This window comes from Gopherus evgoodei, chromosome 9 (assembly GCF_007399415.2).
Source record: "Gopherus evgoodei ecotype Sinaloan lineage chromosome 9, rGopEvg1_v1.p, whole genome shotgun sequence".
Classification (NCBI taxonomy): domain Eukaryota; kingdom Metazoa; phylum Chordata; order Testudines; family Testudinidae; genus Gopherus; species Gopherus evgoodei.
Window position 1 is genome coordinate 23,971,809 of NC_044330.1, and position 27,576 is coordinate 23,999,384.

The window sequence follows — 27,576 nt, forward strand, 5'->3', positions numbered from 1 at the left end:
GCCTGAGAGTGTGTGGCCACTGACAGAGCAAGTGTCCAACCCACAGAATCTCTGCAGCACAGCCAGGGCCTGAGAAGGAGGCCTGGGACCTACAGGGAACAGACTGTGAACTGCCCTGACATTCCAGAAACACTGTTTGTGATGTTCCCTGCCACAGAGCGGGGTGATGTGTTTTCCTTTAACCTTTCCCATTTTTCCTTATTCTTTTCTTTTCATTAATTGTTAATTAAATAACTTGTATTTACTTTAAAGTGTATGATGTGATCAGTGGGTCAAGGAGGTGCGGAGTGCAAAGAGGGTACCCCGGAGTGGGGACATCCTAGACCCTGTCCTAGGTGACCACAGCAGGGTTGGGAGTCGAGCCCCCCAGGAATCCTGGGCCCAGCCTTGTTGGGGTTATGAGGACTCTGCCAGACAGGAAAGTGGAAGGGGAGTCCTCAAGGGCAGGGAGGCCTCTGGGTAAAGGAAGAGGGAGCGAGGACACAGATCCCTTTGCTAGCCCACTTCACCGGGGTAGGGCAGAAGCCAGGAAAGTTCCCCACAATAGCGGGACCATTCCCCCGCTTACGTTAACATCTTTTTGCTTAAAGTCACATTTTTCAAGAACATAACTACAATGTTAAGTGAGGATTTACTGCAGTGTATAAAAGGCAAAATCATTTTTGTTTATTGTCACCAAACTTAAGTTTTAAAGCTACACCATATTCAGATATAGCCTACTATAAGTATTGACATTATACTGAAACAACTGTTGTTGAACAACTATGGCAAACACATGGATTGTCAAATCCTTGAAAAGGCAACAATGTTCAGTCTATTTAAAAAAAATCTGTGGACAGTTTTCAATGCACTATAAATATTACAAAGCTAGATAATTTATAAAAAGTGATGTGACAACAGTAACTATAAACACAAACTACAATAATACTGCAACATACAAGTACTGTTGAAACCTGGACTAGCACCTGGCCCCAGGTTGTTATTCTAATAAGTTGAACTAGTTGTATTTTCAGTATTGAAAATAGCTCTCTCAAAACAGAGTATCACATTACAGCAATGAGGGCTATAATAGTTGTACTGAAAAATATTGCTTGGTAAAATTCTGGCACAGAAGGACTTTATATAAATGATATAAGGGTAAAAAGTTCTCATTTTGCTTTAAACCAAAAAAATGAAAGAATGAAAAAATCATTAGCCTTTCTCCACACCCTTCTCACAACAATGTTGTCAACTTCATTCTTAATTGACCAAGAAGAAACAACAGAGCAGGATTTTATAGTTTTATAGGTTTTTTTGATTTTCCATTTTCAGCCTTAAAATATGGACAGGAAAAGGGATTTTCCCTACATTTCAAATTTTAAGATAAACAAATACATTAAACCTCTCTCAAGTCATCCATAAGCAATTTGCACCTCCAATTTAAACTTCAGTGTCCAGCTGTGAATTTTTAAAATTATAAAGTGTCACAACCATTTTAAATGTCTCTTGAAATCCGCAGGACCCAGGTCATGATGATATACAACTCAGAGTATTGTTAATACATTTTCAAGGTGTTAAATTAAAAAATGAGGTGTGACAGCTGTGAGTAGTATAAACAAATTGCACTTTTTGAGGTCTGTGCTGTCACATCTATTTTATAATTATATGCTTCAAAGACATATTAAAAGATATGGAGAATAATGCATACATTTGAAACTATGAAATATAAGATGCTAGTTGCATTATTGAAAAATGTGAATATTTGCTGGAAATATCGAAAGTAGTAGTTCTCTTTAGGAAAAAAGGTCCCCAAAAGGAAGAAGAAAAAAGACTGATTACTTGTAAAGTATATTTTACAATTAAATCTATGAAACAGATAAGAGAATACAAATTAAAATTGAAGACTTGAAATTATTGCACAGCATGCATACTTACTGATAATATTTGTAAGAAATTCTGAAAGTACTCCTATTTTTGTGCACTAAAAACAACAAAAAGTTGTATATGGAAAAAAACAAGAAGTGTAAAGTCTTGGGACTAAGTAGGACTGCAGTAAAATTGCAAATACGATTACATATGAATGTTCTAGCTCTTTTTGAGTACACTACACAAAGCTGAAGCAATTAAGGAAAACACCTATGAACAACATTCAATTCATGGAAAATATTAAACAAAAGCCAATGAAAATATTCACCAACGCTCTTCTGCAATATAAAACAAAATCTTTGGCAAAAAATTTCCAAAGTAGCCTTTGGCTCTGGATGCCCAACTTCAGACACCTAGTACTTATTTTACAGAAGTACAGCTGCAGGTGATCAGTATGTCCGACAGTCAGAACACAGGTATTGAGTTGGGCACCGAAAAATTGGAGAACCCAAATCTAGTCGCCACTTTGAAAATTTGATCTTATGCTTTTAACAAAAGTATATACTCGTGCTAAAAACAAAATAGAACACAAAACAAATATTTCAAAGCAGAGTAATTTGTGCACACTTACTAAGGTTTACATATTTCTTCTATTTTATTTGCATCTGTACTACAAAATCATTGATATCTTTTGTTGATTTAATGGAAATAAGATATCTTATTAAATCTAGCTATAGTTGCATTGTTTATAATTATGCTAGAGAGCAGCTTACAAAGCTTCACTGAGAATTCTTAATTTTCAGACTGCAACACCATAACTGGACCCCTTATACTGTTCACCACCTGAATTTATACCCAAGTAAAATGGGTTCTTACCCATAGATGTAGTATTTAAAATATTCACTAATTAACAATTTAATATTCTCTAAGGTGTGTGTTCTAATTGTTTCATACATGTCTAAAGTTCTGCATGTCCATGAGGATACTGAAACAGAATTGCCTGAGTCAGAGCACTCGGGTACTGTACAAAAACAGTCTCAGGACTGTTCATGCACTTTTTAATGCTATTATTGACTAGGAAGGACTGATCTGCATAATGACTGTATAGTCTTTACAAGCGTACAGTCATCACACAACCCCAGTGCTCTGACTACTACCCTCAGGAATTCCCATCCACAGACCCAGAACTAACCAACTGCTGACACCTCTTGCCTTTGTCATCTCTTCTAATCCAAGATAGTAAGTACAATTTTAATTCTGAGTAGAGGTAGCCATGTTGATTTTTGAATAGAAGAAATCTAAGGCCATATTTGCTAAGCATAAAAGGGCAAAATCAGTAGGCAAAAGTAACATTTCCCAGGTATTAAAATAGCATTGAGAAATGCATCCCCACAGTCTCAGAAGCAGCAGGAGGTTCCTATCTTTTTCCCCATCACAAGAGCCAGCTTCTTGTGGCCAGGGGTGGAGAGGTAGGTGTGTAGCTGGGGAGTCAGGAGCTCTGTAGAAGCCCATTGTCTTCTGAGCAACAGGAGGACATATAAGCACCTTTTCAATGGTCTGGGAGCCATTATGTGCTGGATCAGCAGCAGCTCTGAGTTAGTTGGAGGAACACATTCTGAGGTCAGCGGATGCCCTCTTGTATGTTCATTGGTCAGGGAGGGGCCACGTGAATGGATCAGCGTGCAGCTAGGGGGAAACCATCTGGAGATTCAGTAAAGGGATAGGACAAAGTTTAGGAGTCGAGTCAGGGTAACCATAATTGGCATGAGATGCCATAGCAGAGGGTCTGGCAGGGGAGCTGCAAGGATTTCACAGGTGGACAAGACCATGGGAAGGGTAAATTGACAAGTGGCTAAATTATGGGAGTCAGAAATGTTGGTGATTGCCCATTGTATAACCAACACCAGAGTTGTTCAAGGAAGAAATAATACACCTTTCTAACAGAATGGCTAACAATCTGGGAATCTGGCAGGGCTGGGGCAAAGTCAGTCACGCTAACTGCTGGTGCCTCTGATGGCAGGTATCCAACACAGATACTCATTCAATAGGGGTACAGGTCCCTGATAAGCCAGAACTGGAAGCAGACTTGGGGGGGAGGGCATCCTCCAAAGCAGCTGGAGAACTTGGTACACCTAATGTCTGGTACAGTGAGGAAACAACCCCTTTTCCTCAGCCCCTTAACCCTCATACATGAGAAGGGCTGTAGGAGTTACTGTAATAGGACCAGGTGTGGAGGGATGAAAGCAGTCCTCCACCACATTCAACAGATTGCACTGTACAAGTTATTGCCAGATAGCTCACAGATCAGTTAATTAAGCTGTGGCTTAAACAAACCTCATTCCTTGTGTTTTATCTTTCTTCTTGCATGCCTGTGACAATGTGATACTGCAGAAAGTACGAGAACCTTTAACAGGGCATAGAAATGTAGTTCAGGCCTAGAATCTTTACCTCTTTAAAGAAGGTTTTTACAGAATCCCCCACCACACACACTTTTTCTGCAACCCATAAAACAAACAAAAACTAGAACCATGACAGCAAAAACATTTGAAATTCACACGCTAGTTCTTCTACCGCAGATAAATATCACACACTTATTTCCATGTCCCAGAACAATTTAGACACTGCCGATGATGGTATACAAATGAGAACAGCCATGTTGTGTTGGTCTAATTAGAAATGTAAGTGGGAGAAGGATGGGGAAAAGATTCAATGTTTGCCAAAGTGAGGGGGGTCAAAATCAGCTGGGACACAGGTTTCAATTTAGTGATATTATAAACAATGCAGTAAAATTATTACTTTCTATTACATATTTATGTAGTACCACTTACCAGCCGCTTCAAGAACCAGCTGCAATCTAGCTTTGGCCTGTTCAGCAAGAGACTGAAAAGAAAGATAACTTTTACAAAAAACTGTAGTATTATTAAAACAAATCTTTGTATACATTTACACGTTATGTATTATTTCATATACAAACACACAAATTTAAGATTGGTAGAAACCATTACACACCACTTATTTTACTCCTGTACTTACATTCCCAATAGTGGATTATTGTCATTCCATCAACAATTCCCATCATCTTAAAAGTAATGTGGAAGCTAAAAATCAGTTGTGAGCTAAATTCTCAATATCTGGGTGAGAGTATGAAAATGTGGTAGGACAGAACCAAAGAAGTTATTCATAGAAAAGACTGAGCTAATGAGTCTAAATACTGAGGTGCTCATATATCACTCCTTTTCAACCTCCCAGACCCAAATTCAGCCGTTCCGTGTGGCAACTCTAGTGCCTGGTTACATGAAAAAGTAGCATTAGGACACAATGAAAAATGTACTTTAATATGACTGGTATGGCTTGTGGTTAAATACCCCATTTTGTCAATATCAGGGAGTAGCCAAGTTAGTCTGTATCCACAAAAACAACAAGGAGTCTGGTGGCACCTTAAAGACTAACAGATTTATTTGGGCATAAACTTTCGTGGGTATAAAACCTCACTTTGTGTCTGTTCTGTTTAGTTCCTCTCCATAGGCCTTCTTTCATATCAAAGGGGCCGAATGTCCTTCCGCTGCCAGTGGCAACCACTCTGCTAATCATTCCAGGGGACCTAATAATTTTATTGTGTCTCATGTACTTGCTACCCCTCTAATTTTGGGGGCCACCTGCAATTCTGATCACAGTTCAATTTACACAAAAGATACATTTATCATTAAGCTGTTACCCAAGGTTCAGAAGGTGCTCTTTTTCTGTAGCATGTCAAAAAGCCTCTGGAAACATTGAGAGATTCCTAGTCTAAACTACAATAGTAAGAAGTGTCATGGCTTGAAAATGGACACACGATTCAAAAGGAATTCAAAGGGACAGATGTAGCTCCATGGACCACCAATGGATTAAGTCATCCACCCTATCTCTCTGTCTCTGTAGGACTGTTCCCTTCAATATGTTATTGTTCTGGCCAGTCTAAGTTTGCAAGTTCAGGCTGCATGGTTCCAATAGCTCCCTATGAAAGCTATTCCAAGGATAAGTACCTCTATTAAGATTTTTCTGATGCTCAGCCTAAGTTTGCCCTTTCTTGGTTTATTCCTTATTAGTCATGCAGATATTGTGGAGGGTAATGTCACAGATTTTGTTTTGTCTGACCCCTACTAACCATACTCTGTGGGGTAAGGATGGCAGTCCTAAGCACAGAAATTGCTTTGCTTTTTAAAAAATGGTTTTCAACCCCTTTTTAAAATGCTGTAGCAATTCCTGGTTCAGAAGGTAGTCCCAACTGCATTACTTTCAGATAACAGAAGAATCTTTGCAACCAACAGTGTCAGTGACATCACAGAATAGTGGCGTCTAATCTTCAGAAAACCAAAAGCAGCATGGGACTTTAAAAGGTAAAAAATAAAGAAAACTGAATTCTGTGATAAATGCCCCCCTACACACACACACAAAATCTAGTTCATGGGGGCATTACGTTCAGATTCAAATAGTTTTCATTTTATCTTTTCAATTCAACTTTTGTCACCACATTAGACATTCTGGTATGTAATGGTAAAGAACAGCTTCTCTTCTACTACAATAATGTAAAGGTTGGATCTTATCAAGCATACAGCATTTTTCAATAACATTGCATTAATGAGTAAGATCAAAAATACGTGAAATAAGTAAAGGCTCAGATGAGAAAAGACCATCATGTTTTACAATATGATATATCCAATATTGTTAGGGTGTAACTTTGCAATTTGTTTCCACAAACCTAAAATGACCATGGTAATTACAGTACAAAATTTAAAGTTTGTAGCTACTATAGTAACGTTATTGTTGACCTTTAGTCTCGCTAGCAACAAAAAACGATTAGGATTTATGATAATACCTATCTTTTCAATTTTCCTCTCACAATGTACATTACAGTAATTATTACAAAAAATTCAGGATAAACACATCACCAGCAGAGGAAAGAAAGGAAAAGGATTTTTCTCTCTCTAAATAAATCTGCACAACTGGCTAAGTCCCAAAATGGGGGTATGTGGTTTTCACATATTAATGTTAGGTAAAAATAACTGCAAAAGAGGACACCTTTCATGTACTTTGGTATAGCACAGCCTGGGTTCATGTGAGATACACTTCTGCTCTTCTGTACCACTATTATGTGTTAATGTACTAGAGGTATTTGTATCTTCACCCAAATGGGCTATTGAAGAGTTTGTACAGCATCATAAATTAGGGAGACTTTCCTATTTCCAACACCTATTGTATTAAATCAAATTCATATAATCAGAAATGTGGGACTGGAAGGGCCTTCAAGAGGTCATCCAGGTCATCCCCCTGCACCAAGGCAGGATTCAGTATTATCTAGACCATCCCTGATAGGTTTTTGTCTAACCTGTTCTTAAAAACCTCTAATGATCAAGATTCCACAGCCTCCCTCGGTAATTTGTTCCAGTGCTTAACCACCATGAAGGTTAGGAAGCTTTTCCTAACGTTTAACATAAATCCCCCTTGCTGCAATTTAAGCTCATTACTTCTTGTCCTGTCCTCAGTGGTTAAGGAGAACAATTCATCACCATTCTCTTTATAACAACCTTTTACATACTCGAAGAGAGTTATGTCCCCGATCACCCTTCTCTTCTCCAGGCTAAACAAATCCAATTTTTTCCAACCTTTCCTCCGACATGATGTTTTCTAGACCTTTAATAATTTTTGTTGCTCTTCTCTGGATTTTCTCCAATTTGCCCACATCTTTCCTGAAGTATGATGCCCAGAACTGGACACAATACTCCAGCTGAAGCCTTTTCAGTACTGAGTAAAGCAAAAGAATTACTGGTCATGTGTTGTTTACAACGCTCCTGCTAATATATCCCAGAATAATATTCACTTTCTTTGCAACAGTATTACATTGTTGACTCCTATTCAGTTTGTGATCCACTAGCATCCCAAAATCCTTGACTGCCTTAAAAGGAGTATTGCAGTAATTTCCCATTTTGTGTTTGTGCAACTGATTATTCCTTCCTAAGTGTAATACTTCGCATTTGTCTTTCTTGATAATTTTGATTACTAATCCTGTTCTCCAAAGCTCGTGCAAAACCCCTCCCAGCTTGGTATGCGACGTAAATTTTATAAGTATACTCTTTATGCCATTATTCAAATCATTTATAACAATACTGAGTAAAACTGGACCCAGGACAGATCCCTGCAGCACCCCACTATATATGCCCTGCCAGCATGATTGTGAACCATTGATTACTACTCTCTATGTACAGTTTTCCAACCAGTTCTGCATCCACCTTAGTAGATGCATCTAGGCTGTATTTCCCTAGTTTGTTTATGAGGTCGTGTGAGATAGTATCAAAAGCCTTACTAAAGTCAAGATATATCACATTTACTACTCCTCCCAACATCCACAAAGCTTGTTACCCTTTCAAAAGAAGGATATTACGTTGGTTTCACCTGATTTGTTCTTGACCAATCCACGCTGACTGTTACTTATCACTTTATTATCTTCTAACCCCTTACAAATGGATTGCTTGATTATTTGGCTCCATTATCTTTCTGGGGACTGATGTTAAGCTGACTGGTCTATAATTCCCTGGGTTGTCCTTATTCCCCCTTCTATAGATAGGTACTATATTTGTCCTTTTCCAGTCCTCTGGGATCTCTTCCATCCTCCACAAGTTCTAAGAGATAACCACTAATGGATCAGAGATTTCTTCATCTCAGTTCCTTAAGTATTTCAGGATGTATTTCATCAGGTCCTGCCAACTTGAAGACATCTAACTTGTCTACGGCTATGTCTACACTAGAGACCTTACAGGGGCACAGCTGTATCGATGCAGCTGCACTGCTTTAAGATCTTCCATGCCAATGGGAGAGGCCTCTCCTGTTGACATAATTAAACCACCCCCAACAAACAGCAGTAGCTATGTCAGCAGGAGAAGCTCTCCCGCCGACACAGAGCTATGCACACTAACATTTATGCCAGAGAAACCTATGTCACTCAGGGGTATTTTTTCATACCCCCGAATAACATAAATTTTGCCGACATAAGTGGTAGCATAGACATGGAAGTAATTCTTAATTTGCTCTTTCCCTATTTTAGCCTCAGACACTAGGCCATATACAGTGACATTCACTATGTTACTAATCCAATGATTGGTGATCTTTTTGGTGAAAACTGAAACAAAAAAGGGCATTTAACACTTCGGCCATTACTGCATTTTATGTTATCAGCTTTCCCTCCTCACTGAGTAATGGATCTACCCCCTGTTCTTCATCTTCTTCTTACTTCTAATGTATTTGTAAAATGTATTCTTGTTGCCCTTTATGTTCCTCACAAGTTTAATCTCAGTTTGTGCCTTATATAGCAACAGTACCAATTCTATAACCAGTAAAGTGTTTGAGCAACATACTAACGGCACATCCATTATCTACAGCAAGGAGAGGTGCCACTATCTAGAGTCAGTGTCTCCATAGGTCTTTTCACGTACTGATTGGTGTGAATGACCATCTCACCAATCTCTGACGGCCATACAAGAACATCCACTGCCTCCACCAAACAGCCAGCAACAAAGGAGGCTACCACTACACCTTCCCGCTGCAGCCTCTCCAGTAAGACTCAAGGACTCCAAAAATGACTTCCACCCATGTCAGCCACTCTCCCCAAACACTGCTGATGCAACAGAACTGGCTGAATATATTCTTTGTGAGTTAGGAGAGATCACTATGCAACAGGACCCTGTTACCTGCCAGCGACCCCGAATTACTTCACTTCTCACAAAAGTTATCAGGACCAGAAAAGTTGCATTCAGGTCTCGATGCCTCAAATAAAGGGATCTGCTCACTTTGGCACCAGTTTTTACAGCACCACAGTCTGGAGAAGGAAACTTCATTGATTGATAGTACCGACTTTAGCACTAGCCTCTTCCCCCACAGCACTAAGTGGAATGCCTTAGGTGAGCTGAAAGTTGAACACAATCATTGCAGCACCATACCACAAGAATGCAGGAGCACAATAATGGAGCAAGGCATGTGGTGGTGAAGTCCACTGCACTGTTGCAGTGTTCATGTGTAGCAATGATAGCTCTATGGTTCAATATCAGATTCCTACACTGGTTCATATGGGTGGCTAACTTGTCCCCCCCACAATTTCCCATCATCTTTTTTTGCCAGATTTTTTGTAGGCATTATGGCAGAGTTGAGTCTTGGGAAAGGATTCAAAGGAGAAGAGGTTAGCAGCCTTACAGATAAGTTCACAATGACAGTCCATGTGTAAGGAATAGCATGGAACAAAATGTTAAGACACTTGTGGGCAAAGCAGGCAGTTGAGACTATCATTGTTTGCAGAGTCGAGGGGCAGGAAGAAAGCAATATAAGACAAGAAGTGTATAAACAGGAAAGGAAAAAGTTGTAAAGGCAGTTAAAGTTGATCAATTCAACCATCATAGACTAATGGAGTTTGGTCCACAAGACCCTCAGTCTTTCTGAGCAAGAGTTGGTGTTATTGCTAACACAGGTAGCTAATGTCAGTATGATTCGCATGAACATGGATACTTTTAATGCTGCAGGTCTCCCTGATGTCAAGGCACAGATGTTTAGAAAAAGTGGGGAAGCTGCAAAAGGTATACCAAGTGTTTCCCCTATTCACAGCTACATAGGCTTTCTGTCCCTTATGCCAAGATATATTTTCCATGTTTTATTTCAATAGTCTTGTCAATTTAAACATGATCATGTCATCTTTCAAGTGTGTCCATAATAGAAATGTTATATAACTTGATGATATTTTTCAATATATTTATCACAACCTTTAAGTCTTACAAACCATGCCTATATATATACACATCAATAAGGATTAAAAAAAGAACAGTGATTTTAATTTGAAAATATTTCATTATAGTTCTAACATAGAATATTCCTATCTGAATGTAACTCATCTATCAGCATAGAATACTTTAATGTCCCACTTCTTAGGTTATGATACTTTGACAGAAACTACCTTCAGTTAATTCAACATGCCAGATATACTGGTAATTCCTCCAAAGACATATACAAACAGCCATAGTCTGTTTACCATTATTAGTAAAACAAGTATCCTAAATGAAAAACTTTTGTGAAGACCATATGTAAAGTTATGTTTATACATGTACTAATTAACTTCTCCTTCCTGCTTTGTTTAATTTTTTTTTTTTAAATAATCACCAAACACTGAAAAAGGCCATTACTCAAGATGGTTTGGTTTTCTTCTCCAGAATTTTAATGGAATTTATCATCTTCTATTGTCCTTTGAGTACTAGTCAATGGAGCAATTTATTGTCTTTTGTATCAATAATCCACAAATTCAGGTTCCTGAATTTCATGTTTGTTGACCCTCTCAAAAAATTCTAATAGAATGGTGAGGCATGATTTCCCTTTACAAAAGCCGTGTTTACTCTTCCCCAACATACTGTTTTCATCTATGTGTCTGATAATTTTGTTTTTGACTATAGTTTCAACCAATTTGCCTGGTACTTAAGTTAGGCTTAACACTTGTAATTCCCAGAATCGCCTCTGGTGCCTTTTTCAGAAACCAGTGTCACATCAGCTATCCACCAGTCATCTGGTACAGAGACTGATTTATGCAATAGGTTACATACCACAGTTATGTAGGCAATTTCATATTTGAGTTCCTTCAGAACTTTTGGGTGAATACCATCTACTCCTTGTCCTGGTCCTCTATTGATACCTCAGTCCAGGGCAGTTCCTCAGATTTTTCACCTAGAAAGAATGGCTGAAGTGTGGGAATCCCTTTCACATCCTCTGCAGTGAATACCAATGCAAAGAATTCACTTAGCTTCTCTGCAATGCCTTGTCTTGCTTTGGAATGTAATTTAAAATACCACATTATACTGAAGAGTCAATGACAGTAAGGCACACAGTATTCCTTATAAATTTGATTTTTCTCAGCTGTAAACTTGTCATATATCAGAAATGTTATACATGAAGCACCAAGAAAATATGACAAACTCTCACACAAAATTGTCCAAAGCACGTCTTATTACACTTTTGAACATGTCATGAATAGACTGAGAAACCATGTTGCTTCATCTGCTTTTAAATGTTTTATACTGGTGATTCTTAGTGTTTTCGGGAAACTATCAGATACTCAGATGAAGAACTCAGTTGCACATGGCAGCAAGAGTTCAACTCCGCTTTCTCTTCTTTCACACCATGCAACTCAGAGGCAAAAGATAGGAAAGCAAACAAGAAACAGTCAACAGTCAGAATCCCAGCTGCCCTACTGGAGCAGTCAGAAAGCTAAGAGAATATGCTTCACACTCCTACATCTCCATGATCCATTGGTTCAGCTCAGTAGGTTGAAAGTATCAGTATATTCAAAAATGTGGCTTACAACTACTATTAAATATTTTATGTAGATACATCTTTATTTACAAAAAACTATGGGTTAGCATGTTAAATATATACTGACAACAGTGTGTTATTGAAATATTGAAACTAATACAGATGATATCAAGTAAATCTGAGAATTAGACCTTCTGATTTTACACTTAAAATATTAAAGTAGAGTAAGAAAGTAAAATAGGAGAATTTGCTGACATCTCATATGTATTCTTCACAGGAATTAGTAGGGGAGAATTAGTCCTGGGGACACTGTTGTGGTAGTGAGAGACCACAGTAAAGGTATAAATTGGTCAGGTGAACACTGAGCAAGAGAAGCAGCTGACTAGTCAAAAGGAGAGAGTACGTGCACTAAACTGCTACTTTTTTATTTTAGAGAAGGGATGTAATTTAGAGATTAGAACATTAGATTGGAAATTAAACGTTGTTAGTTCCATTCTTGTCATTAATTTGCCATATGACTATTTGGGTAACTTCTTTGAGGTTGAGAAGAACTATCTGTATAAACAGCAAAGAATCCTGTGGCACCTTATAGACTAACAGATGTTTTGGAGCATGAGCTTTCGTGGGTGAATACCTATTTTGTCAGATGCATGTAGTGGAAATTTCCACGGGCAGGTATATATATGCAGGCAAGCTAGAGATAGTGAGGTAGTTCAATCAGGGAGGATGAGGCCCTGTTCTAGCAGTGGAGGTGTGAAAACCAAGGGAGGAGAAACTGGTTTTGTAATTGGCAAGCCATTCACAGTCTTTGTTTAATCCTGAGCTGATGGTGTCAAATTTGCAGATGAACTGAAGCTCAGCAGTTTCTCTTTGAAGTCTGGTCCTGAAGTTTTTTTGCTGTAGGATGGCCACCTTAAGGCCTGCTATAGCGTGGCCAGGGAGGTTGAAGTGTTCTCCTACAGGTTTTTGTATATTGCCATTCCTAATATCTGATTTGTGTCCGTTTATCCTTTTCTGGAGCGACTGTCCAGTTTGGCCGATGTACATAGCAGAGGGGAATTGCTGGCATATGATGGCGTATATTACATTGGTGGACGTGCAGGTGAATGAACCGGTGATGGTGTGGCTGATCTGGATAGGTCCTGTGATGGTGTCGCTGGTGTAGATATGTGGGCAGAGTTGGCATCGAGGTTTGTTGCATGGATTGGTTCCTGAATGAGAGTTACTATGGTGCGGTGTGCAGTTACTGGTGAGAATATGTTTCAGGTTGGCAGGTTGCCTGTGGGCGAGGACTGGCCTGCCACCCAAGGCCTGTGAAAGTGTGAGATCGTTGTCCAGCATGGGTTGTAGATCCCTGATGATGCGTTGGTGAGGTTTTAGCTGGGGACTGTATGTGATGGCCAGTGGAGTCCTGTTGGTTTCTTTCTTGGGTTTGTTTTGCAGTAGGAGGCTTCTGGGTACACATCTGGCTCTGTTGATCTGTTTCCTTATTTCCTCGTGCGGGTATTGTAGTTTTGAGAATGCTTAGTGGAGATTTTGTAGGTGTTGGTCTCTGTCTGAGGGGTTGGAGCAGATGCGGTTGTACTTCAGTGCTTGGCTGTAGACAATGGATCGTGTGATGTGCCCGGGATGGAAGCTGGAGGCATGAAGGTAGGCATAGCGGTCGGTAGGTTTTCGGTATAGGGTGGTGGTAATGTGACCATCACTTATTTGCACCGTGGTGTTTAGGAAGTGGACCTCCCATGTAGATTGGTCCTGGCCGAGGTTGATGGTAGGGTGGAAGCTGTTGAAATCATGGTGGAATTTTTCCAGAGTCTCCTTCTCATGGGTCCAGATGATGAAGATGCGAAGGTAGAGAAGGGGTGTGAGTGGACGAGAGCTGAGGAAGCGTTGTTCCAGGTCGGCCATAAAAATATTGGCATATTGTGGGGCCATGCGGGTGCCCATAGCGGTGCCACTGATCTGGAGATATATATTGTCATCAAATTTGAAATAGTTGTGTGTGAGGATAAAGGCACAGAGCTCAGAAGCCAGTTGTGCTGTGGCATCATCAGGGATACTGTTCCTGACAGCTTGTATTCCATCTGTGTGTGGAATGTTCGTGTAGAGAGCCTCTACACCCATGGTGGCTAGGATGGTGTTTTCTGGAAGGTCACCAATGCATTGTAGTTTCCTCAGGAAATCAGTGGTGTCACGGAGATAGCTGGGAGTGCTGGTGGCATAGGGTCTGAGTAGAGAGTCCACATATTCAGACAGTCCTTCAGTGAGAGTACCAATGCCCGAGATGATGGGGCATCCAGGATTTCCAGGTTTGTGGATCTTGGGTAGTAGATAGAATAACCCTGATTGGGGCTCTACGGGTATGTTGATTTGTTCCGGTGTTAGTGTAGGGAGCGTCCTGAATAGATGTTGCAGTTTCTTAGTGTATTCCTCAGTGGGATCTGAGGGAAGTGGCCTGTAGAATTTGGTGTTGGAGAGTTGTCTGGCAGCCTCCTTTTGGTAGTCAGACCTGTTCACGATGACAACAGCACCTCCTTTATCAGCCTCTTTGATGATAATGTCTGGCTGGTTTCTGAGTCTGTGGATGGCATTGTGTTCTGCACGACTTAGGTTATGAGGCAAGCGATGTTGTTTTTCCACAATTTCTGCCTATGCACGTCGGCAGAAGCATTCAATGTAGAGGTCCAGACTGTCATTTCGACCCTCAGGAGGAGTCCATGTGGAGTTCTTCTTCTTGTGCTGTTGGTGGGAGGGTACTTGTGTATCAGTGCGCTGTTCAGTGTTGTCCTGAAAGTATTCTTTGAGTTGGAGACGGTAAAAGTAGGCTTCCAGATCGCCACAGAACTGTATCATGTTGGTGGGGGTGGCAGGGCAGAAAGAGAGTCCCCGAGATAGCCCAGAAGAAAAGTCTGTCCTGAGTGTGTAGTTGGATAGATTGACGATACTGCTGGATGGGTTGGGGGTACCACGGTTGTGGCCTCATGAGGCAGTTAGGTGTTTAGACAGCTTACATTCCTTTTTCCTTTGTAGAGAGGTGAAGTGAGTAATGTAGATCTCCTGTCTTATTTTAGTGAAGTCCATTTGTATGGAAGTTTGGTTATTAATGAGAGTCTCCAGGTTGGAGAGCTCTTTTTTGATCTTTTCCTGTTTGCTGTATAGGATGCTGATCAGGTGGTTCCTCAGTTTCTTTGATAGAGTATGGCATAATCTCTCACTGTGGTCTGTGTAGTATATTGATAGCAGTGGATTTTTTACCTTTAGTCCATTTGGTATGATGTCCATCCGTTTGCATTTGGAAAGAAAAATCTGTCTGTATTTGTGCAAGTTTCTTCATGAGGTTGGTGATTTCCACTCCATACGGCTAAATGCAGTGCCTTGCATGGTGTCAAGTATCAGAGGGGTAGCCGTGTTAGTCTGGATCTGTAAAAGCAGCAAAGAATCCTGTGGCACCTTATAGACTAACAGACGTTTTGGAGCATGAGCTTTCGTGGGTGAATACCTACTTCGTCAGATGCATGTAGTGGAAATTTCCACGGGCAGGTACATATATGCAGGCAAGCTAGAGATAATGAGGTAGTTCAATCAGGGAGGATGAGGCCCTGTTCTAGCAGTTGAGGTGTGAAAACCAAGGGAGGAGAAACTGGTTTTGTAATTGGCAAGCCATTCACAGTCTTTGTTTAATCCTGAGCTGATGGTGTCAAATTTGCAGATGAACTGAAGCTCAGCAGTTTCTCTTTGAAGTCTGGTCCTGAAGTTTTTTTGCTGTAGGATGGCCACCTTAAGGTCTGTTATAGTGTGGCCAGGGAGGCTGAAGTGTTCTCCTACAGGTTTTTGTATATTGCCATTCCTAATGTCTGATTTGTGTCCGTTTATCCTTTTCTGGAGCGACTGTCCAGTTTGGCCGATGTACATAGCAGAGCGGCATTGCTGGCATATGATGGCATATATTACATTGGTGGACGTGCAGGTGAATGAACTGGTGATGGTGTGGCTGATCTGGTTAGGTCCTGTGATGGTGTCGCTGGTGTAGATATGTGGGCAGATTTGGCATCGAGGTTTGTTGCATGTTATCTGTATAAAGATGATAACACTTAACCACCTCACAGGGGTGTTAGGAGCTTAAAAAGTAACTACAAAAATTAATGAATTGTAGTATTTGAGTCCCCTGGCCCTTTAGTAAACTTGGACCCAAACATAAAGACACACGAGAGGACTTTTGCTGCTTTTTTAGCTGGTTCTCAAAGCTCTGCAGCACAGACACATGCAGAGCACCAACACGACTATGAAGCTATTATTGAAAGATAGTATTTAAACACGAATTATAGCTATCTTATATTGTATTTATTCCACGATGGGATAAGCATCATGGATAAACACGACAACTGGACAGTACTTCATTAAAAGTTTTATCTTCTAGATTAAATTGTTAGTAGCCCAATGTCCCTAAAACAGATTATGATATTAATGTACACACAATTTTGTTATGAGACACAGAGACTGGTATTTATAGTTTTAAAAAGTTATATTATTCTTCATAGCTTTTAGACAAGGCTTAAACTAGAAAATAAACGAGGATGCTCTCTCAAGTCATGCTCCAACCACTTAGTTTGTAAACATTTTGGAGCAGGCAGAGATTGTGTGTACAGTGCCTAGCAAAATGTGGTCCTGGTCCATGACTGGGGATCCTGGGCACTACAACAATACAAATAATTATGATGTCTCAATGAGATGCCACTCAGATTATGGAGACCTTCACAATAAAGCGTTCTTTCCTGAGAATTTTAACCAAACTATGTTAATTATTACCGCCAATAAGATGAAGTTTCACATTTTACAGAACTATTGTTTCAGAATATCTGTAGACTCAGGCCAATTTATCAGAATTGGCTTACATATGGTTCATATTTCAAAGGTTAATCTCTGCAACCACAAAGTCTACAGAGACTTTAACCCCCCGCCCCCTTAATTTATTTTTTAAATGAATGCTTAGGTTCCAAGAAAGTTTAGACTAAGGGAAATGTACTGGTTCACTGAGCTGCTGCAAACCAGCCCAATTCACTCTTCATTTTTAATGCCCATTTAGAATCTTGTAACTTTACTTCCTTTCTAGTTTTGTCATCTATCTTTTAGCAAACATCTATTGCTTTCCTTAGACAGTTAAAAGAAGTATGGCTATGTTGCATTTACCTCTGTATACTAGCACCATCAGCAATATGGACAGAGCTCAGTTTCTGAAATTCTTCATTAACTTTTGCTTCCTCTGACTCAATCTCTGGCTGTACAGCAGCAACAAAAATATTGCATGATCCTATTCATTAACTGTGGTGATTAGCTTTTAATTGGCTGTTTTGAATTATTTCTTTTCTCAGCTTTCACATGACAAGACCCCTATCTCTGAGCATTTTACAGAGTTAAATATATCCACTTTACAGACCAGGAAAACAAAGAACAGAAAGATTAAGTGATTAGCCCGGGTTACAGAGCCAGCAAAGTTTAAAAGAGAATCCAGGTTTCTTGACTCCTCTGAGCTAATTGTTCAACAATGTTCCCAGGGTGTTAAAACACAGAACTATTCCTCACTTTACAACATTAAATGACAAATAATTTAACAGCCTAAAATATTTGAATAGGTGTCTTCATGCAATTATAAAATGGAGAAACATCAAATTTAAAAGTTTTATTTAAAAAAATCCTGTTATATCCTTCAATATACCTTCCCATTATAAAATGTTTGTTCATAGTGCATTCCTAATAAAAAAGATATCACTAGAATTGCAAGAAAATGTTTGATTATATTTATTCTTTTTTCTAATGTTGAACACTTTTAAAAAGCAAATACAGTAGAACCTCAGAGTTACAAACACCTCGGGAATGGAGGCTGGTCTTAACTCTGAAATGTTCGTAACTCTGAACAAAACATTATGGTTGTTCTTTCAAAAGTTTACAGCTGAACATTGACTTAATACAGCTTTAAAACTTTACTATGCAGAAGAAAAATGCCGCTTTTAACCATCTAAGGGTATGTCTACAGCACAAAATTGTTTTGAAATTATTCTACTCAAATTTTCGGAAGTGATTTTATACATTTAGTCTTGTGTGTCCCCACTAAAGTGTGTGAATTCGGTGGAGTGCATCCACAGTACCGACGCTAGCATCGAATGTGGGAGCGGTGCACTGTGGATAGCTATTCACAGTTCCCGCCGCCCACTAGAATTCTGGGTTAAGCTCCCAGTGCATGGTGAGGCAAAAGTATTCTCGCAGGTGTTTCTGGGTGTGTGTCATCAGTTGCTCCTCCTTCCAAGAAAGCTATGGCAGACAATGGTTTTGCGCCTTTTTGGCGTGCAGACGCCATACTGCTTTCAGCAGACGGTGCAGTATGGTGCACCACTTCTCCACTTACTGAGGTGGAGGTCAGAAATCAGATTAAAGGGCCCTTTAAATTGAAAAAAACAGTTTGGTCATGTGGACGGAATCAGTTTTATTTCAAATTAACTAGGCTAATTCCGAAATAACCGCGTACTGTAGACCAGGCCCTAGTTTAAATGAAAGAAGCACAGTTTCCTTACCTGGTCAAATCCTTTTTTACATTTCCCTTTATTTTTTTAGTAGTTTACATTTAACACAGTACTGTACCATATCTGCTTTTTTTTTGGTCTCTGCTGCTGCCTGATTGCATACTTCCAGTTCCAAATGAGGCTTGTGATTGACTGCTCAATTCATTACTCTGCGATTCTACTGTACTACAGGTTCCTAAATTGCTTTTGAACTGCACAGCCCCATTTTGCACTAGATCAGTGGCCCTTTCCTAAATTTTACTCATTAAAATAGCACTGAAGATAGTACTTCTCAACTTTGAATTTGATACTTTTATTGTTTTAAAAAAACACTAGAAAGTATCCAGTATTAGAAGTGAGTTATGAGCTAATGGTCAGCTATAAAACATTGTGCCAAAGGACAGCCTGTGCCCAAAAAGTAATTTTAATTTAAAAATGGAAAGAGCTGTTTGTTTTAGAGCATCATCATCCTTTCAACATGGCTTCAACTGAAGCCAAGACTCACCTTAAATTTTTCATTAGAATCATTGTATCAGGCTCGAAACGACCTCTCCAGATTAGCTACTTCAATTAAAAAAAATAAGCTAGAACAGAGGCGGGCAAACTTTCTGGCCTGAGGGCCGCGTTGGGTTTCGTAAATCGTATGCAGGGGCGGTTAGGGGAAGGGGTCGTGGCCCGGCCCGGCCCCCACCTCATATCTGCCCCCCCGGGACTCCTGCCCCAACACCCCCCGCTTCTCTGAAAGCCCCCCCACCCCATCCAACCACCCCTTCTCCCTGTCCCCTGACTGCCCCCTGCCGCCCCATCCAACCCACCCCCCTTCCTGACTGTCCCCTCCAGGACCCCTGCTCCCATTCAACCCTGTTTCCCCCCAGACCGCCCCGACCCCTGACTACCACCCCAAACTTCCCTGCCCTCTATCCAACCCCCCCGCTCCCTGCCCCCTTACTGCGCTGCCTGGAGCACCGGTGGCTGGCGCTCCAGCCATGCCACCTGGCTGGAGCTGGGCCAACACCACCACCACCACCATGCAGCTCAGAGCACCGGGTCAGGCCAGGCTCTGCAGCTGTACTGCCCCAGGAGCTCACAGCCCCGCTGCCCAGAGCACTGCGCTGGTGGCGAGGCGAGCTGAGGCTGCGGGGGAGGAGCCAGGGGATAGCCTCCCATTCCAGGAGCTCGGGGGCTGGGCAGGATGGTCCCACAGGCCAGATGTGGCCCGTGGGCCGTAGTCTGCCCACCCCTGAGCTAGAATAAACCTCACTGTCCGTGATGCACTGTATAGAACAATGACTAAGATAATGGCATTAAATGTAAGAAGTGTTTCAAGAAATCCAAAGTAGAAGGAGTGAGAGAAGAATAGGAGAACTGTGAAGGGAATCCAGAAGGTCTTAACGCCACTCTCCCAAAAACTCAAAGTTCAGTATGAAAGCTCCATATAAAGGCATAGTGTATTAATATTTTTAAATAATGCACTTGGCTCTTGTCTTTAATAGTAACATTACAAAGAGGTCCAAATAGTGACAATATTGCTGAAAATAATCTTAATCTGAATTGCAGCATTATATCTCCACATTTGATAAGGAAATCTACGTTGTTCATGTAAGAAACTCACAGAATTTTGCTATCAGATGCATGTGGTAATACTGGACTCAATCAGCTTCTTGATATTTATCATTAATGATATTGGTTAGCTATAGGGTGACCAGATGTCCCTATTTTATACGGACAGTCCCAATTTTTGGGTCTTTTTCTTATATAGGCTCCTATTACCCCCCATCCTCGTCTCAATTTTTCACATTTGCTGTCCGGTCACTATAGTCTAATTACATGGGGTTTTCTCTCCTGTGCAAAATCTTTAAAAACAAGCCTAACATTTTTTTGCAGAAGACTAAAATAATGTATTGTGTGATCAATCTGCATATATTTAAAGACAGTTTGTTTTATCTTTGTGTTTGATAAATACAAAGATAGCCATTCTTAAAGCTTTCTCCCTCTCTCATAACAGATGAGTGAAAGGCCCTAAGTGCCATGTCCTTCATGACAAACATGACTGATAGCACAAACTGCAGACGTTAATTAAAATGTTTTCGTTATACTTGCAGAGGCTCTAGGATATAAAATTTCTCACAAAGTTACTGCAGGCCTAAGACATTTTACACAGAAACACTTCATGATAACATCAAAATGTCTTCCAGGCATACTAACAGGCCTCTACAATATTAAACACCTATGCTATAGACCTGCTCTAAAATGATGTAAAAAAACTTTTCTTTACTCCAGTCATGTGACTTTTTTAGACTGTCTAATCAGATTCATATATATTTAAGCTTTACATAGCTCTCCCTTAAAAACAAACCACACCAGTCATATTATCACTGATGGTCTAGTACATTATTCCCTACACTTCAGGGCAGTAGTTACCACAAATCTGTACTTTAACACTGCAGTTCACACTAGAAATAGCCCATGAAGCTCAGCTACAGTAGCTGTTGATCTTGCCACCTGGCAGCAATGCCACTTACTCGCTGTTTAGATTTCTCCTGGTGAAGAGGAACTCAGCAAAATGTCAGTTTAAAAACAAAAGCCTGAATTAACCAGTTAATACGTGTATTCCTGATCTACTGTAGTTAGGGAAAACCCACATGTGAAGTTGGAGCCCAAGCAAATCCATCCTCCTGGATTACTTCCAGCTGATGAACTAACTGTATGGTTAAACATTTTGCCAGAGATTAGGTCATTAGCATTTCTCTAGAATTTCACATCTGGAGATGAGGTTCAGGCTTAAGAAAGAAGGAAGCAGAAAAAGTTCAGCCAGGAAGGAAGGGGGTGGGGAAGAGAGAGAGAAAGATGCAGGGCTAATAAGAGTTTGAGGATATGACTGGGACATTCAACATGAATGGGGAATTTTTCCCTGTATCACCTGAACTGTTGGAAAGTTAGAGAAACCCAATGCAAAGATGGCTCAAGGCAATGTAGGGCAAATTAAGTTTGGAAGAGCTATCTTAAAAAACAAGAGCCCAGCTCAGGAGAGTTAAGCATGCATCAAGAGTTGCAGTGACTGCTTCAGTCTGATTGTAATAAAAGCCCTGTTCAGCTTCTCAAGCAGGTGGTTCTGCATCTATGTATTCCTCTCAAACCTGCCTTCTCCTCAGAGTACAATACAGGGAACGTGCACAAGTGCCAGCACATCATGGAGTTTAGGGCTGATGAACTGTATTAAGTCAACTGAAGCTTGTCCCCACCTGATGGTTTTTCCTGTGTACGTTCTAGCCAGTCTATGGGTAATGGCCCCTGCTATGACTCATCGAAGCATGCAAGGGCATGTGACCAGTCCTGTGACACAAGACTCCATCTGGTACCTGTACTTTTCCACTAACTGTGCTGGGGACTTAGCTTGTAACAATGAAGTCCCCTCCTCATGGAAGAAGCTATAAAAGGGGAATGTAACATCATCAGTTGGCCTCACTCCCACTACAACTCAACATCTATAAAGATGTCTGAAAAACAAAAGACTTGGACTGGGGAGGTGGTCCAAGTGAGAAAGAAGGAATCCCAGCATGTGGGAGGAAAGTTTAGACACTGCTTGATTTATATTTTTCACTTAAAACAGTGTGTTTGAAGTGCAAAGGGAAATCTGCTCAGGAACAAGGGCTGGTACATTGTCCTCGCCACATCAAGAGAGAGGCAGACTGGGTAATAACTTACACTGGTCAGGCTTCTGACCAGGGCAAGACGATACAGCTCTGGGGTCCTAGGCTGGGGACCTGGGGGGCCTTGGCTGAAGCCTCTCTATTGTTGATTCATGAGTGACTAGTGAAAGTATTCATGTAACTCAGCTGGGTGTATCCCTGACTGTAAATGTTTGTGTAAGTGCAAAATCTGGAGGGGTTAGTAGCTTGTCAAATAATCAGGGTGCAAGGGAGCTCAGGCTGGTAAGACAGAGGGCTAAACAGTACCCTAGTTCCAGGTTGCACTGTGGGGAACCTGTCACAGAGGGTGTTTCTAAAACAGGGGACTAGAATGATTAGAGGTATGGAAAAACTGTCAGAAAATGTACTGAAAAATTCACTTTAGAGAAGACATGATAAAAATACAGAAAATAATAAAAGGTTAAAAAAGGACACAGCATGAACATCTATTCACCCTCTGCAGTTTCTTCCTCTGAAATACCTGATACTAGCCACAGTCAGAGAAAGGAGACTAGCTAGACAGGTATGATCCTATATGGCTGTTCTGATGTTAAGAGTAGATATCAAAAGGAAAAAACTGAATTTGTTGAAAACTGTGGATCTCAAATTGTTGAAAACTGTGGATCTCAAATTTATGCAATGGACATGGTAATGATTAAGCACTATTTCTGTATATAAGTAAGACTTTTCAGACTAATTCCCCTGCCTAAAACTATCCTCCTATTAAATACATTAGGGAAAGGAGGACTAATTTTTACAGATTGTCACACTGACACACCAAGTGTATAAAAAATGTTCTAGGGCTAACAATGAAAGATAAAACACCACATTCTAAATCTACCGTGCAGTCTGTTTAGGATGAGCCTTACATACATTCCTGTTCCTATAACAGGATAGCTTATGGCATGAGGAACAGCAAAAAAATTTGAGTAGGTAGCATCATACAGTGCACTGGCAATAAGATTATCCTTACAATCATACAAGAAAACAATGGAGAGCTGAAGATTAATCCTAAACAAAGAGCATCTTTCTACTGTGATAAAAATCAGTATGTCCATGCTTTAGATGATAAATATCTCCATCTGACAGAATATTCCAAAACTGATAGCTTGGCATCAAGGTTATTCATGCTTCTTTAAGTAAACAGTTTTGTAAGTAATAAACAGGTTATAGCACCATTTTTTAAAATAATTGTAAACAATTTCATGGAGTCTCCCATAAATACATATTTACTATATACTAATGCAGATTACTGAAATATCTTATATCGCTGTATAGAGGGAGCATAACAATAATTTTTGTATCCCTATCCCCAATCCACTACCACTGTGTGATGCAGAAGAATTAAAAATTGCAGAAAAATCCTGTGAGGAACAGAAAGGTAACTTCATCGGCTCATCATACACACAGGTGCCTGTAACACAGATATAGAAAAAAACAGCATGACCAATGCAGCCAAATAAAAAAAAAGGACAAAGAAAAGCCAAGTCAAAAGAGCTAGGAAAGCCATGTTCTTTCTCCAGCATGAACTGAAGTCTGCCTAAAAAATGAGATTAATTAATGCTTGATCCTGAGCCAATGAGAATGGCCATGGGTTGCACTCTTCACAATGGCACACATCCCACTAAGGGGACAGTTGGGTTGTAATTACTTGTTGGAGGAGGGCCTCACAAGAAGAGCGTCTAGGCACCCAAGCAAAGGATCTGAAAGACGCCTTGTTTAACTATACAGATCCATGACCTCTGTTGATTTTCATGGCCTCTACTACTCCATTAGTTGCTCATCTTTCAAAATAGGCAGGGACTACACAGGGAAGGAATAATGTGGCCTAATGATTACAATTCAGACTCCAGAAGAGGAAAAAAAACAGTGTTAGCATATAAATACCAACATATAATTATCCAAATGAAAAACAGCCTTATGAAATGTTAGAAAAGTCAATCTCTTAAATAATATAATTCCTGAACTTAAAAAGAACAAGAATGAAATGCCTGCAAGCTGCATGGAAACTTTTAAAAACACCATAATAGAAGCTCAAACTATATGTATACGCCAAATATAAAAAACAGTAAGAGGACCAAAAAAATGCCACCATAGCTAAAACAGAGTAAAAGAGGCAGTTACAGAAAAAAAGATATATTTTAAAAATTAGAAGTCTAATCCTACCAAGGAATACAGAAAGGGACATAAACACTGGAAAGTCAAATGTAAAAATACAATTAGGGAGGCCCAAAAAGAATTTGAAGAGCAACTAGCAAAAGACACAAAAACAACAAAAAATGTAAGTACATTAGAAGCAGGAAGTCTGCCAAAGAATCAGTGGGGACATGGGATGACTAAGGTTCCAAAGGAGCTCTCAAGGAAGACAAAGCCATTGTAGAGAAGCTAAATGAACTTTTAACATTGGTCTTCACTGAGGAGGATGTGAGAGAGACTCCCACACCTGAGCCATTCTTTCTAGGTGACAATTCTAAGGGACCATCCCAGACTGAAATGTCAATAAAGGAGCTTTTGGAACAAGTTGATTAATTAAATAGTAATAAATCACAAGGACCAGAAGGCATTTACCCAAGAGTTCTGAAGGAACTTAAATAGGAAATTGTATACATAACTGTGGAATGTAACCAATCACCTAAATCAGCTTCTGTATCAGATGACTGGAGGATAGCTAATGTGATGCTTCTTTTTAAAAAAAGTCTCCGAGGGCAGTCACAGGTCAGTAAGCCAAATTTCAGTACCAGGCAAATTGGGTGAAACTATAGTCAAGAACAGAATTATAGGACACTTATAAGGACACAATATGTTGGGGAAGAGTCAACACAGCTTTTGTAAAGTGAAATCATGCCTCACCAGTCTATTCGAATTCTTTGAGAGGGTCACCAAACATGTGGATCAAGGTGATCCAGTGGATATAGTGACGTGCACTTTCAGAAAGCCTTTGATAAGGTCCCTCATCAAAAGCTCATAAGCAAAGTACGGAATCATGGGATAAGAGGGAAGGTCCTCTCATGGATCAGTAGTTAAAAGATAGGAAACAAAGGGTAGAAATAAATGGCCAGTTTTTACAAAGGAGAGAGGTAAATAGTGGAGTCTCCCAAAGATGTGTACTGGGACCAGTGCTGTTCAATATGTTCATAAATGATGTGGAAAAAGGAGTAAACAGCGAGATGGCAAAGTTTGCAGACTATACCAAGTTACTCAAGACAGTTAAACCCAAAGTAGTCTACAAAGAGTTAAAAGGAATCTCACAAAACTGGATGACTGGGCAACAAAATGGCAGTTGAAATTTAATGTTGATAAATGCAAAGTTATGCACATTGGAAAACATAATCCAACTATACATAGAAAATGATGGGGTCACTTGAGTGGTAACAGCTAATTTAAAGATCTTGGTAGTCATTGTGCTTAGTTTGCTGAAAACAATGTGCAGCAGCAGTAAAAAAGCTAAGAAAGTTAGGAAGCATTAGGAAAGGGACAGATAGATAATAAGACAGAAAATATAATGAGACTACATAAATCCATGGTATGCCCACACTTTGAATTCTATGTGCCATTCCGGCTGACCCATCTCAATATACACACACACGAATAAAAACCAGAAAAAGTACAAAAAAGGGGCAAAAAAAAAGTGATTAGGGGTATGGAACAGTTTCCAAATAACAAGAGATTAAAAAGACTGAGACTGTTCAGCTTGGAAAAAAGATGATTAAGAGAGGGATATGACAGAGGTCTATAAAAATCACTAAAGTTGTGGACAAAGTGAATAAGACAGTGTTATTTACTCCTTCACATAACACACAAACCAACGGTGACCCAATGAAATTAATAGGCAGCAGACTTCAAACAAACCTAAGGAAATTCTTCACACAAAGCACCGGCAACCTGTGGAACTCAATACCAGGGGATGTTTTGAAGAAGAAAAGTATAATTGGATTCAAATAAGAATTAGGTAAGTTCATGGAGAATAGGTTCATCAATGGCTATTAACCAAGATGGTCAGAGATGCAACTCAATGTATACATGTATATAAATAGGATGATTACAAGCTTTGTAATGATATCTTACAAGAGACATTTTGCATGAAGCATCTGTTACATTATATTCACTTATTATTAAATTTTTATAAAACCATATAGACTGCACAACGTCACATGGCCATTCTTAGGTGTCTGAAGATTTATTTATTTTAATGTAATATTCATAAAAAAATAAAATCAAAGGGAAAAGCACACATTCTCCGCAAAACTAACTGATTTTTTTCAAGACTCCTACACCTCAACATCATAGTAATCTCCTAGCAATAGGTTAAGTGGGGGATTTGGATTGAAAAAGATGGGGAGCTGGTGGAGGCTCCCCAGGTAGGTATTGGATTAACATGGAGTTACCGACACTGTACACTTTTATCTGCCAGGTAGACATCTAATAATTAAGTTGCAGCCTGATTAAAAAAACATAAAACCATATCAAACGTCTGTTGTCCTCCTTTCGGTATAGCTGGACAGTGGATACTTGGATTTTAACTAATGCCTTATTCAGCTCTGCACAAATTCTATAATAAATGAGATAACACTCACATACAGTTTACAGATTAATTTGGAAAAGCTGATGAGTTCCAATTACTGCATTTTTTTAGTAGTGGTCAAGGTATCCCAATACACTTAAAATTCTCACCTGAATACAGAAAATATTCCATATATTCAAATAATAGAAGAACTGAAAAATTCATTCATGCATTTACTAGTAAATATACTCATAAAATATACTAATTCAACCATTTTACAGTGACTACTTTGAAAATTAGACTGTTTCTGTAATTGTAAATATTTGAGCTAAATTTTCATTGAAGCAAATTTTCTATCACTTTCAATCTCAGGGTATAGCTGGTCCAAAACTAGTACATTAGTGCAAATTTCCATTTTAATTCAACAGAAAAAAAATTCAAAACTCCCAGGCCTATAACGGTTCAACTTTTACATGTGTATTTCTATTACCATTAAAATGTTGTGTGACAAAACTGTTTCTACTTTTTAAATTGTTTTACACAGTCAATATATTTTGGTAAATAGGCATACACATAAATAAAATTAAATAAATCCAGATTCTAAGTGTAACAGTATTTTAAGTCAGCTACATCACAGACTGATTATCTACGAGGTGTAAAAGTTTGCTCAGGT

At 39.6% G+C, this 27,576-nt stretch overlaps 1 protein-coding gene and 1 long non-coding RNA gene across 2 annotated transcripts in view; one reads left to right on the plus strand and one right to left on the minus strand.

The window, feature by feature from the left end:
* The window catches only part of RSRC1 (arginine and serine rich coiled-coil 1), a 349,528-nt gene that overhangs the window by 158,237 nt on the left and 163,715 nt on the right, over positions 1–27,576 (minus strand). The window contains exon 6 of the mRNA XM_030574477.1: positions 4,674–4,725. Coding sequence (XP_030430337.1) covers positions 4,674–4,725 — 52 coding nt within the window. The remainder of the gene's footprint in view (positions 1–4,673; positions 4,726–27,576) is intronic.
* LOC115657137 lies at positions 11,470–11,638 on the plus strand. Its single transcript, XR_004001884.1, has 2 exons — positions 11,470–11,501; positions 11,553–11,638. It is a non-coding gene; the product is annotated as an uncharacterized LOC115657137 (long non-coding RNA).